General features: G+C 38.6%; 1 protein-coding gene across 1 annotated transcript; it reads left to right on the top strand.

Annotated features, from left to right (window-relative positions):
* The first annotated feature begins 846 nt into the window (after nucleotides 1–846).
* Nucleotides 847–10,353, top strand: srprb (SRP receptor subunit beta). The gene is made up of 7 exons (XM_077197306.1): nucleotides 847–1,082; nucleotides 4,871–4,965; nucleotides 5,045–5,122; nucleotides 5,246–5,328; nucleotides 7,016–7,152; nucleotides 8,011–8,065; nucleotides 9,839–10,353. The coding sequence occupies exons 1-7, from the start codon at nucleotides 941–943 to the stop codon at nucleotides 10,050–10,052; spliced, it is 804 nt and encodes a 267-aa protein (XP_077053421.1). The 5' UTR covers nucleotides 847–940; the 3' UTR covers nucleotides 10,053–10,353.
* The last annotated feature ends 4,289 nt before the right edge of the window (nucleotides 10,354–14,642 follow it).

Raw genomic sequence — 14,642 nt, 5'->3', positions numbered from 1 at the left:
GTGATTGGCTCACCCTGCTAAACGCTGAGAAAAGTAACATTTGTCATGACACACTGGCGCGAGCCAACAATCTTCGACCTAAATAATAATAACAACGACAGTTCAATACTAATAGACATTCAATTAAAAGTACACAATTAGGTGATCATTTATCTATTTTGTAATTGACAAATTATTAGGACACATTTGACGCTACTCCAACAGCTGGTGAACGAATGCTACTATGGTAAAGGATCAGTCATTAATATTAATTACACAATCCGGGCAGATTGGCCAATCATGGCAGCGTATGCTTATTTTTTTAAAAAAATTTAACTGTGTTTATTCGTTTTAAAGCATTACAAACATAACCTAAAATCGAACAAGAGAACAACATATAAATAATAATAATAATAATAATAATAATAATAATATATATATATATATATATATATATATATATATATATATATATATATATTATGGCTCACCACTCCAATTTATCAATCTGAAAAAAGTAAATGTAATTTCAAATCTGAAAATGTAATTATTGTACAAACAATATGCCTTCCATATACACTTGAACATACCTTATTAAACCTCACTAAACAAAAAAGAATAGAGGATATATTTAAACCCATATCAGGACTGGACCTCCTCTGAAATATGACATCTTTGATAAGAAGCACAGGTTAAGTAATCTAAAGATACATATTCAAGTATAACATTGTGCCATCGAATGAGCTTTATCCAATAACCAGTTCAGAAGAATACACTTTCTTGCGCAGAATGTTAGAAACTTGCAAAGTGTCTTTTTTTGTTTAGCGTATACTTATTAATATTCATGAGGAAAGCCGTCACCATAGTAGTTGGCGTTATTTCGCGGGGGCTCGCTGGAGTTAGTACACGTGTCATTCACTTCCGCTGTCTTCGGTTCGCTTCCCATGTGTGCACACACATCATGGACGAGAAGATTCATCCAGATTTAGAGGATTTCTCCGCGGAGCCGTTTCTGGAGACTTTCCTCAAGGAGATCCAGAAAGAAGAGGTCGTTTTCCTCATCGGGATATGTGTGGCTTTAGTGCTCGTGATCCTCACTGTCGGTAAGAAGCAGAAGAGCCAAGTGAAACATTAATAATATTCACTTTAACACCCTTGTGTCTTTTTGCGCAAGCACATTAGATGTTTTTACAAATTTATTGGATTAAGGACAGGTCAAATAACCTTAAAACAGTGCGATTTTGTGTGATTATGGAGTTTTAGAACAGATGGTTTGATCTCACCATCAGTCAGTGTGGGATGACATGAGAAGCTTATAAATCACATCAGAACAGCATGCTTGAAACAACACACCTGCAGAAAGCAGTGTGTTCAAGAAAACACACCAAACAGGCACTTGATTTGCTAACATGAGGATCCTGTGAAGCTGATGCTATCTTTAGTGATGATGATGATGATGCTGTCAGTGGGCGGGGCTGAGCTGATGATGATGCTGTCAGTGGGCGGGGCTTAGCTTAGCTGATGATGCTTTATTTTAAATGCCAGTCACATTACTAACAATAAACAAGAAAATAGTATGGAAGCTTAAAAATAAAACATAAAAAGGTTGTGACTTTTTATCTCACAATTGCGAGTTTAGATCTCCCAATTCTGACTTTTCATTCTGCCATTCAGAATTGAGAGTTATAAAGTCAGAATTGAGAGTTATAAAGTCAGAATTGCGAGTTATAAAGTCAGAATTGCATGATATAAAGTCAGAATTGCGTGATATAAAGTCAGAATTGCGTGATATAAAGTCAGAATTGCATGATATAAAGTCAGAATTGAGAGTTATAAAGTCAGAATTGCGAGTTATAAAGTCAGAATTGCGTGATATAAAGTCAGAATTGCATGATATAAAGTCAGAATTGCGTGATATAAAGTCAGAATTGCGTGATATAAAGTCAGAATTGCGATTGTGTTATAAAGTCAGAATTGCGATTGTGTTATAAAGTCAGAATTGCGATTGTGTTATAAAGTCAGAATTGCGTGATATATAAAGTCAGAATTGTGAGTTATAAAGTCAGAATTGTGAGTTAGAAAGTCAGAATTGCATGATATAAAGTCAGAATTGAGTGATATAAAGTCAGAATTGTGAGTTAGAAAGTCAGAATTGCGTGATATGAAGTCAGAATTGCGTGATATAAAGTCAGAATTGCGATTGTGTTATAAAGTCAGAATTGCGTGATATAAAGTCAGAATTGCGATTGTGTTATAAAGTCAGAATTGCGTGATATAAAGTCGCAATTCTAACTTTTTTCTCAGAATTGCATGTTTATATCTCGCAAATCTGAGTTTATAACATGCAGTTGTGTTAAAAGTCAGAATTGCGTGTTATAAAGTCAGAATTGCGTGATATAAAGTCAGAATTGCTTGATATAAAGTAGGGATGGGCATGTTTAATCGACGATCGATTATTGATCATTAAGAATTTCGTCGATCACGTTAATTTGTTATCGATTATCATTAAACGTATGCTGCTGCGTTGCGTAGTGTGAGTGGAAAGTGAACGTGTTCCCAGGGCTGGTTGGTCAAGTTAGCGCGGAGGTACCTGTGCATCCGGCAACGTCAGTCCCCTCAGAGCAGGTGTTTTCAGCGGCTGGACTGAAGCCTTGTTAACACTCGACGCGTCCGCACGAGCGCGAAGGTGAGCGCGGCAAAAATAACGTCATTGCGGTATTCGGTGTTTCACAGGCGAGCGCGTCGAGTATAAACGCCTCGTCTGTTTGGGGAGGTGCGCGCGCAGTCTGCGGAGACTCGCGCTGCAGAGCCAGGCGAAAGTGTAAACGAGGCTTGACGGTCAAGTTGCGGTCGCGTCTGACCTCAGATCATGTCATCAACATGCTTATCTTTCTCAACAAAAATCAGTAGACTGGTGTAGAAGTTGTATGTGAGTTACTAGTTATTTTTTATGAGGCTTTGTTAAGTAGCCTAGCCTAATTGATTGTTACAGTAATCTCTCTCACCCTCTTTCTCGACTTCGTTCTTGGATAGTTTTGAGTTACATTTTGACAAAACCTGTCAGATCTAAGTATTATTATGTTTTTGGTTAAGTTATTGTTTAACATGATTTTTTATTATTATTTATTATTTTGGAACAAAAAAGGGTCTCTGTTTAAGAACGCCAACTCGCAGCTGCAGGTTCCGTTGCTTTCGAGCACCGCCGCGCATATATAGGCCTATCTTCAAGTTTAGCCTAACCGAACGTCCAGTTTTACTGCCACAAGTTGATCATCTTGTAATAAAGATCTAATCGAGGAAAAACACGCTGTATTTTTGTATTTTCATTGCCTTTTTAATTTATAAAAAGTTAAATAAATAATGAATTTGAATAAAAAAATATTAATGATTAATCGATAGTCGATCGTTAATTCTCCCGACGATCGACTAAGAAAATTTAATCGAATGCCCATCCCTAATATAAAGTCAGAATTGCGTGATATAAAGTCAGAATTGCGTGATATAAAGTCAGAATTGCGTGATATAAAGTCAGAATTGCGTGATATAAAGTCAGAATTGCGTGATATAAAGTCAGAATTGCGTGATATAAAGTCAGAATTGAGTGATATAAAGTCAGAATTGCGTGATATAAAGTCAGAATTGCGATTGTGTTATAAAGTCAGAATTGCGTGATATAAAGTCGCAATTCTAACTTTTTTCTCAGAATTGCATGTTTATATCTCGCAAATCTGAGTTTATAACATGCAGTTGTGTTAAAAGTCAGAATTGCGTGTTATAAAGTCAGAATTGCGTGATATAAAGTCAGAATTGCTTGATATAAAGTCAGAATTGCGTGATATAAAGTCAGAATTGCGTGATATAAAGTCAGAATTGCGTGATATAAAGTCAGAATTGCGTGATATAAAGTCAGAATTGCGTGATATAAAGTCAGAATTGCGTGATATAAAGTCAGAATTGCGTGATATAAAGTCAGAATTGCGTGATATAAAGTCAGAATTGAGTGATATAAAGTCAGAATTGCGTGATATAAAGTCAGAATTGCGTGATATAAAGTCAGAATTGCGATTGTGTTATAAAGTCAGAATTGCGTGATATAAAGTCGCAATTCTAACTTTTTTCTCAGAATTGCATGTTTATATCTCGCAAATCTGAGTTTATAACATGCAGTTGTGTTAAAAGTCAGAATTGCGTGTTATAAAGTCAGAATTGCGTGATATAAAGTCAGAATTGCTTGATATAAAGTCAGAATTGCGTGATATAAAGTCAGAATTGCGTGATATAAAGTCAGAATTGCGTGATATAAAGTCAGAATTGCGTGATATAAAGTCAGAATTGCGTGATATAAAGTCAGAATTGCGTGATATAAAGTCAGAATTGCGTGATATAAAGTCAGAATTGAGTGATATAAAGTCAGAATTGCGTGATATAAAGTCAGAATTGCGTGATATAAAGTCAGAATTGCGATTGTGTTATAAAGTCAGAATTGCGTGATATAAAGTCGCAATTCTAACTTTTTTCTCAGAATTGCATGTTTATATCTCGCAAATCTGAGTTTATAACATGCAGTTGTGTGTTAAAAGTCCGAATTGTGAGAAATAAAGTGTATATCTATTTAACTATACATGCAATTACGACTTTATATCACACAATTCTGACTATATCTTACAATTCAGAGAAATAAAGTCAGAATTGCGAAATGTAAACTGGTAATTGTGAGATAAAAAGTTGTAATTATCTTTTTAAATGTTTTATTCTGTGGCAGAAAAGTGCTTCCGTAGTCCAATAGTAATTTCCAACATGTAGTATAAAAAATGTTGAACTAATATTAGCGACCCGAGCTGCTGGATCTGCATCACTGCAGGCTTGAGCTCATATGTGCTCATCATTTCAGTTTTCTTTGGGAAGTTTTGGGGCTCCAGTAAAGCGAGGAACGCCGTGCTGCTTCTGGGACTGTGTGACTCCGGGAAAACTCTTCTGTTCACTCGAGTGAGTAACGCACTAAACATCATGCATCCCTTCCTCCATACACACATCAGCTTGGACGTGATTCGCTGTGTTTTTCCAGTTGTTACTAGGGAAGTTTGCAAGAACTCAGACGTCCATCACAGAGAGCAGTGCCACATACAAGAGCAAGAATGACCGAGTAAGTTATGATCTAATAAAACTTTATCCGCATGCTGTGTGCATGTGATGTCATACTCATAGGACACTACAGCGGAAATAAGACTGAAAGTACCGTAGTGTAACAGTGTTTTTGATGTTGCAGGGCAGCAGTTGGACTCTTATAGATGTTCCTGGTCATGAAAGTTTAAGAGTTCAGATAGTGGAGAAGTACAAGGCCGTGGCTCGGTGAGTGATGAAGATGAGCATTATGGCCTGTTATTACACGGCTCTGTGGAATACTTGATTCTGATTGGTCAATCGTTCCATCCAGCTGTGAGTTATTCTCAGATAGCAACCGCTGAACACAGAAACACAGGCTCATCCGGGTCACTGAAGTCAGCGACGCTATACACTCGCTAGGAACGGGTTTTCTTCCTGGAAGTTTTGAGTTTGGTGAGCTAATAAAATAATAACACGTAATAAGATATTTCAACACAGATCAATATTTCGTGTCTAATTATTTACTTATGTGGCAAGTAGCCGTGTAATAAGCGGGATAATGTACATCCAGTCGGTGGTTCTCACAGAATAACCCCCTTCAGGTGTGAGTGTGTGTGTGTGTGTGTGTGTGTTATCTCAGTATAAATCCCTTCAAGTGTGAGTTTGTGTGTGTGTGCGTGTGTGTGTTATCTCAGAATAGTCGCCAGTAGCAAACAATGGAGCGCGCTCTGCTGGACAAACTACGTAGTTACACAATTTACAAACATTTAATCCATGTTATATGTTCTGAAAAAAAAAAAAGAATATCGGCGGCATATCTGCGTCATATACGCCGATACCGATATATCTGCGACAGGCTCATATCGGCAGACCGATATATCGGTCAGGCTCTACTTCAGTAGCAGTCAATTTATTATTAAAAGTTGTGGGAGAGCGTTCATAAGTTTCTGTGTGTGCGCTGCGCGATCTCGATCTGTGTGGAACGAATCACGCTGGGCCTGTTTGACTCTCGGCCTTAGAGGCCTGTGGTCAAGACTCGCCTCTGGGGCGCCGCCGTCAATCGAATCGTTCGTTAAATATTGCAGATTACTTCAAAAACCAACTTTGGTGAACTAGTCCTAGGTTTTTGGCTCAACCTCGATACTGCGGCACAATTATCGGGAATCTCTAGGTCAATAATTATAAAACAAAATTGAACTTTGGATAGCCATAGGAGGGTCATTTAGAAATGACGCGTTGCCAAGTATTTCATATGGTAAATTGCCTGTATTGGCTGTAAATGGTGTTTTCCTTCTATATTTTAAGTAGTTACATGCTTGCTAAATAAAACATGTTTTTACGCATTGGCCTAAAGACCTTAAAGTGCTTGAAACCCGATAACAGCTAGATTTGTCCCTCAAAACTATACATTTACAAGGACTCATTATAAAGTCTGCACAGTTAACCTTAAACATTAAAAGTTAGACATGTTATTAATTTCGCTTAAAAAAAACACCTTTTCGTTACTTTATTGAATCAGTAATGGTTTATTGAAACCTGCTGACTGATCCTCTCGCCTACTGGCCGTTTGTGCTTTTAAAAATGCGATTAAAATGGAAAAGAGCGCAGGGTCTCATGGCATGTTTTTAAAAGTTGAATTTCTTTGCATGGCATTTTAAAACCGCAGCGCAAGAAGCTGAAAAAGCAGAAGAGGTGCATCATACGGTTCATCAACAGAGTTTGATATTAAATAGTGCTATAATCGCCTCCCATCATAAGCACATTAACACACACACATGACTGTCCTGTCCATGTGCGGTTCATTAGTCCCACACCACTGTGTGAAAGGACCTTCCGAGGCTCATTTTCATCTCTCGATTGGCGTGAATGGTTGTTTAATGGTGTGTGTGTGTGTGATTATCAGTGTCTGAAGGCTCTTTGATGGATGTTGTAGAGCCGTGGTGTTTGTGGTGGACAGCAGCGTCTTCCAGAAGGACGTCAGAGATGTGGCCGAGTTCCTCTACTCCATCCTCACTGACGGCACCGTGGCCAAAAACACCCCCGCACTCGTGGTGGCCTGCAACAAACAAGGTCACTGGTCAAGTCATGCATTATATGGAAGGAAAATAATGGCAAATGTATTGTATTTTTATAATGAAAACGTGTGTGAAATGTTTTGCATTGAAATACACACACAGCTTAAATATACGACCATGTTGAATCTCAGCTCATAAAAATGCAAGCCCTAAAAATACAATGCATTAAAGTGCACGTATTTTTGTCACACGTTGATCTGATTGAATATTACACAATGCACCTTTAAAATGTCTTGAATGTAACTCGACACCCTTGCCTCATTTAATATGCGTGGTGTCTGTGAATATTCAAATGAGCCCCGCCTCCACTCACTCACTCAGCTCAGAGATCCACTGGTTGACAATCATCTTATATATATATATATATACATATATAAACAACATTAAAAGCTTGATTTTCACCACAGGTTGATGTTGTATTGTAAAATGCAAGCACCGTTCATTTTTTCAACTTAAAACAATCTTTTTAATTTAAAAAAACATTTGGCATCCATAGCATCCTAAAGTACATCCCATCGGAGAAGCTTTTATATGCAGTGTTTTATCCCGGCCTACGAAGTAAATGCCTCTGCACCACAGAGAAAACACTGAACATCACTAGCTCTGCTTTTATAAAGACACGTTTGAAGACGTATGAGTGGGAATGTGAGTGAAGTGCACTAGGCTTGCTTTCATATCCTCAAATAGTGATTCTGATCGCTGCACACCACTAACGGTTAAACAAACAACATTTCTTTAATAAATATTTGCACAGTGATCCATTAAAATGCATTTTGGTTTTCAAAAATGAATCGTATGAATCGATTTCAGAAGTCTGGAGTGCATGATTGTTTTCTTTCTTTTTTTTCTGCAGATATCTCTATGGCAAAATCAGCCAAGTTAATCCAGCAGCAGTTGGAGAAGGAGTTGTGAGTATCTACTTATTTCTGTTATGATAGTGTTAAATGTTAGTGTCCTGAAGATGAAAATAAATGTGAAGTATCCTGTAAAGTACGTGTCCAATGCGCCGCTTCAAACGCTAGTGTGTGTGTGTTTAATCTATAGTTGATTTTAATACAAGATTACAGTCAAAAAGTTAAAAAAAATTAATTAAAGTCCCCCATTTTGCCTTATCAGATATGATCCTTCGTTCAGTGTGTAATGGACTGGGCGATCTGGCAAACAAGTTAAATATCTTTTTTTTTTTCTTCTTCAGAACGATCAACCGATTTTTTTTTATGTTTAACTAGTCAACTTAAAAACGTAACTACAATATCATTCAACCATGTGGTTAAAAAAAAGTTCTATTCCAAGTGCAGATCACCTGAAGTGATCAACATGGTGTAAATGTAAAACAAATGACTTGTTATTTGTTAAAGTCCCCCTGAAATCAATCATTTAAAACCTTAAAGCTCATCTTTGATCATCAAAATTACATATTTAAATGGTTTTCCTTGAAAAAAATTCTTCATGCCTTAAAATATCTTGAATGTAACTCGACACCCTTGCCTCATTTAGTATGCGCGAGTCTATGAATATGCAAATGAGCCCCGCCTCCTCTCACTCACTCAGCTCAGAGATCCACTCGTTGACGATCGCACGTTGATCTGATTGGTTATAAGGTAACGTTGTGCGTTGCACAAAACAGATCCTGAAAGAGGTGTACGCAGTCACATAATTTTTGATTTATAAAAGAAATAATTGTTTGAAAAAGATTTGCGACCTGTGCACAAACTCTGAACCTGCGCACGAGCAATCTGGTGACAGAGCGGTTTGGCGACACCGATGGTGATCTGAGGAACTGACGACAGATGAAGGAAACCACTTTAAATCATCATTATGAGTCATAGTCATAAATACCGTGCATGTTCACAATAACAGTTTAAACAAATAAAAGAATGATTTAAACTCTGTTTTACATCTGATACACATTTCGGTTAAATATGCCATTCTCATTAATGGAGTTAAGCACTTAAAATACATGAAATCATTACAGAGAAGTTACAACATTTTTAATATTCTAATAAATAGAAATAATTCTAATAAATAGCGTGTTAATGTTTTAACTACAGCGAGGATTGCTTAGCGCATGATAATAGCAGAACTCGTGGTCTGAGGAAATATTATAAAATATTATAATACTATGTGACCAGTGGAAAAGATTGAGAAAAACTTCTCTGAAATGTATTGTAAACTATTTTGATTGATTTATTCAAAAACAACCAACAATTTTTAGAAATGCAATGTGACGACACAACTGTATCTCATATTTTCCAATGTACCGTTAAACATGTTATCACGTGGATGAATATACATATGCAAATGATATGATGATATGCAAATGAGGATATGCATAGTAAACCGAGGCGTTGTGAGCTCCATATATGGTTATATATGGGTGGAGACGCATGTGCGCACAATCTTCCGCTGAAGCACGCTTTTATGAATCTGAATATTTTTTGGGCGTACGCCATTTTTGGCTTTCAGGCGCACGTGCACTTTTAGTAAGGACCCTACGCAGTGCCCTGTTTTCAGTCAGTGTTGATTAGCGACACACAAGCGCTTGATGTTCTGGCCACTTTTGGGATGAATAATTACAGCTGGTGGAGGAAAAACGACATGAACTAACAGATTCAGTCTGTGTTCGGGTCGACAGGGTCAGATGTGTTGTTGTTGATGGCCTGATTGTGTGTCCTCCACAGGAACACGCTGAGGATGACGCGGTCCGCTGCGCTCTCCTCTCAGGACGGGGCGGTCGGGGGCTCGGTGTATCTGGGCAAGAGAGGCAAGGACTTCGAGTTCTCTCAGCTGCCGGGCCGCGTGGAGTTCATCGAGTGCAGCGCTCGAGGGAGCAAAGCAGAAGACGGAGACATCGCTGGCATCGACGCTCTGGAGAAGAGCCTGGCCAGACTCTGAACATCTCAATCATGAACTTACTGTCAGATCTGGATTGTGTGTGTTATTGCTGTGCTAATCCAGCGGCGTACATCATGTCTAAACTGATGCAGCACATCGTGTGATCGAGTGTGTAATGCATGAATGCAAACACCGGCACGTTCATATGCTTATTCTTGCCCTAGTGTTCAGTTTTCACTCCAGGGCTCTTCTAGAAGCGGGGTCAGGTCCAGATTCAACTCCTTTTTTCCGATCTATTGTATTTTGTTCTGCTAGAGGCAAGTGAATGATATTAAAGATGGCTTATGCCTACTTGTTTTCATGCTTCTTCTCCGAAGGCTTCAGTTTAATAAGTGGCTAAACAGTTTAAATGTTTTGGCAATACTCTATTTTAAGTGAAAAATAAGTTCAGCTCTGTTAACAGAATAAAGTGTTTAGACAAGTTAATGTAGTCATTGCTATAACAGGACTGATCCTGTAACATCATACATCATACATAGTGTATCCAGAGACTCAGGCTGCATCTGAAATCAAATACTCTGAGTAAGTTCTTTGTGACCCTTAAAAAGTTACGAGTATGAACCTGTGTAATATTTTTATTTTCAGTTGCGTTGATTCACTGTCATTATCATGTTATGCATCCAAAATCAGAGACTTCCATATAGTATATATTGTATAGTAGCATTTGTGACAGTATGTGATTTGGGACACAGCGATGGGATAGTAAAGAGTCCATCACATGCACACTTCAGAATCTGTAGGTCATCCTGGGACATTTTGACTACTGGTTTATGAATACTATGATTTTGGACATACTGTTGTTTTCACCCACTATAGGAAAGCATACATATTCAGGTGCAGTCTAAAGTCTTCTTTCAGGAAGATACCAACTGTAGAAAAACAAAACTGTATTTGTCCACATTCCACACACATAAAAAACAATCAATACATATCTATATATAAAAATATGGAGAAATGGCCTGATGCTCCTTATGTTGTATAAGGCAAATCTGCAGGACCGGGCAGTTCTAGCAACGTGGTCTTTAAAGTTCAATTGATCATCAATCACAACTCCAAGGTTCCTGGCTGACCTTGATGGAGTTATGGATGACGAGCCTAGCTGAATGGAGAAGTTGTGATGTAGTGTTGGGTTGGCCGTGACCACAAGCCGCGCTGTCTTCGCAAGGTTTAGTTGAAGGTGGTGGTCCTTCATCCAGCCAGAAATGTCCGTCAGCCAGGCTGAGATGCGAGCAGCTACCGTCAGATCGTCAGGCTGGAATGAGAGGTAGAGTTGTGTGTCATCAGCGTAGCAGTGATAGGAAAAGCCATGTTTCTGAATTATAGATCCTAATGATATCATGTAGATGGAGAAGAGAAGCGGTCAAAGCACTGAACCCTGAAGCACCCCAGTAGCTAGATGTTGGGTCTTAGACACCACACCTCACCCCTCCACGACACCCTGAAGGACCTACCTGAGAGGTAAGTCTTGAACCATTGGAGTGCGGTTCCCGAGATGCCCTTCGTCTTTAGGATTGATAGGAGGATCTGGTGGTTAACTGTGTCAAAGGCAGCAGACAGATCCAGCAGGATGAGAACTGAAGATTTGGAAGCTGCTCTTGCCAGTCTCAAGCTTTAATTACTGAGAGCAGGGCAGTCTCAAAATATGACTCATCGCCCAAAGGAATTAAAGCTTGAGTTAATAGATGAGTTTGTAACAATGATTTAAAACCCGAAATAGTCTGAGCCAATCTGATGTGAAGGGGTAACAAATTGCACAGTTTCGGGGCAGCGATCGAGAAAGCGCGGTCAACCCCTAATGCCGAGTTCACACTGAACGATTTTAGGCCCAATTTACGTTCGCCGACAGTATTTGTGAGATTGCCAACAAATGCCCAAAATCATAGGCAAAACGGTGCTTGTTCACGTGAGTGACAAACACGCAGTGTGAATTATCAAAAGACTCGATCTGAGAAAATATCCGTGAGATATTTGGCTTGCTAAATATCTGGACCTGTCGGCGATTCAAAATCCTGCTGTGTGAATGTGTTCTGACTAAAAACTACATTAATGACCTAAAGCCAATGAGAGAGCAAGAAACGGGCCAGCGGGATGTTCGGGGAGACACATTAAATTGAAAGCATTTTAATATTTCTGCCAAACTTCCATGGTTACAAGTTAAGTGTTACTACATTAAATCCATGGTGAATGATCTGTGGACTTAAAACCTATAACTAGTTCATTCATGGACGATGTTTCTCCTGGTTTCCACATCAGCGCTGTTTGATCAGTTAATAACGGAGAAATTGTAACGCTTCTCACTAGATCTCGTAGCGATGATATTACGTGGCGAATTCAAATGCTTTGTTTACTGGATCTCTTATGTAGTAACGGTGTCGCTTAATCAAGATCGGCTCGCGCTGCGCTGACATTCGTTCGAACTGATAAACGGTCCGTGAAGCACAAAATAATGAGTTTCGTTCCGCTTTCATTTCATTTGCCATTTCATGTTGCGCAACGTTGTTGTGTTCGCTCCATCGCGGATTTTGGTCGGCGGGAAAAATGGTCCAACCACCGGGATGGTTGGGCTTGTAATGCGTACCAAACCGATCTCTTTGGGAAAATGTATTCCATCTTTTGGACTCATTATGCAATTTTCTAATGATGCAATCACGAAGCTCGCCACTTGAGGACGCCACAGACATTTAAGAAAAACTTTTTAACTTCAGACTTCATTTTTCCGCAAACAACGCATATTTTGCCTTTCCTAGCAGCTATTTTATTAATCGTACATCGGCTTTACTCTTTACGATTTTGGATTGTTGCTTCAACCTAAGAAACGTCATAGCACACAGGTAAGAACTTCGTAGTTGTATATTGCAAATTAGTAGCAGCTTAGGCTACTCTCGTGCAATTGAGGAACGATTGTGATTTTGTACAAAAAATAAAATAAACAAACCCCTACAATATTAAAATCGCTACATCTAATTTTTTAAGAAGGTTATAGTGTGCATTATTTGTTTTCTCTTTAACTTCCTTCAGCTCTTTTCATGTTTGTGGGGTCGCATTGTACAAATTATGAAATATTCGATATCCCAATTTTGCATATCGTCCAGACAACAATTTGGATATTATCGTATAAACGATGTATCGCCCACCTCTAATTGCAGTTAATTTAGCAATATATCGTTGCCGGTCGGCAGGCGTCTATGCTTCGCAATAAGACATTTTGTCATTCAAATAAACATGATGTTCTCTGTGTTTTCCCCCACGCCGACCACGCCCCCCAACCAGCGGCGTGTCTAGGGGGAGGCTGGGGGAGGCAGTGCCTCCCCTAGGATAAGCCCTGCCTCCCCTGAGAAATTATCTGTCCATCTGATGATAAATTAAGATAAAAGTGGATTGTTTTGTGCATATTTTCCCATCGCTAACAAAAATCCAGTTAGGCGCTGTTTGACAGTGTGCGCGTGCTTCGGACGTATACGCACTCAGAAAAAGTGCATAATAATGTGAGAACAGAACGCCAATGAAATGTTTACCTGTCAAAGCTTTAAAGCACGAGCAAATAATGAACTTTTGTGATTGCGAATAAGTGCAGTGTCCTGTGAGTTTAACTCTACCGCTGCATTAACATGTGATGTGAATGTACGTCGAGTATTGGGACTGCAGCTGATAGAATGTGCGCTGTAGCACGATACTATCATATTATACTATATCATATTTTAGTTTCCATGCGCTTAATGTGTTTCCACAACAATGTTAGTGAGTAAATCTACTGAAATGGCCAAATGATGAATGAGAGAAAGCCGTGTGCAGTGCGTATGCTATATGTAGAATATATTTAGTTGCTCAAGCAAGTGGTAAAATATTTAACCATGTATTTATATTAAAATCTGATTCGCAAACATTTTAAATTAAAACTTAAAATTGACAAAAACAGCAGACTCATACCTTTTCTTTTGCATTTAAATTTTAATACAATAAATCCTGCATTTCACAAAGAACTTGTTTTTCCACCTCCACGAATGAGACTAGTGTCGTTCATTATGTCGCCTTGTTGAGGTAAATTGTAGTCTTCCTTGCTTTACCCCGGTCTTAAAGTAAAAAGATGACTGTGAAAAATATAAGTATGCAATTAAATACATCTATCTAAGTCTATTTTGACTATAGATCTCAAAACTCCTCCAGTAGCCCCTTAAATAAAAAACGAACAGTCCTAACCAGAACGTTCATTAAATTTTTTTTTAACCTATTGCTTTTCTATTGGCCGTTATTGGGGGTGTGTCAGTCTGCTGCCGGATCACTTTAACAACCAGAGAGCGCAGCAGTCACAGTCACTCTGCACACAGACGATATAGATTTTGAATCTGTTGGCAGCTCATGTTAACAGTCTCACTGATCACAACTTTGTTCTTTTCTCATTTAATGCTAGTGTGTACTTATAAGCTTTTCCTGAAATTCTTGTGGTTGAACAGTTAAGTTTTGTGTGCACTTTTTTGGGTAGCTCAGGCTGTTGCTAGTCTCTAGTCACTGAAGTTGGCACTGACTGACTGAAGTCAATGAAGTAGGCTTTTGGATTAGACCAGTTTTTATTAAACATAAAAAATGCATAAG

The sequence above is a fragment of the Siphateles boraxobius genome, unplaced genomic scaffold (assembly GCF_051911475.1).
Source record: "Siphateles boraxobius isolate OS27281-9 unplaced genomic scaffold, OSU_SipBor_1 39, whole genome shotgun sequence".
Lineage (NCBI taxonomy): Eukaryota > Metazoa > Chordata > Actinopteri > Cypriniformes > Leuciscidae > Siphateles > Siphateles boraxobius.
The sequence above is the reverse complement of the archived record's forward strand: the minus strand, read 5'-3'. Positions and strand labels throughout refer to the sequence as shown.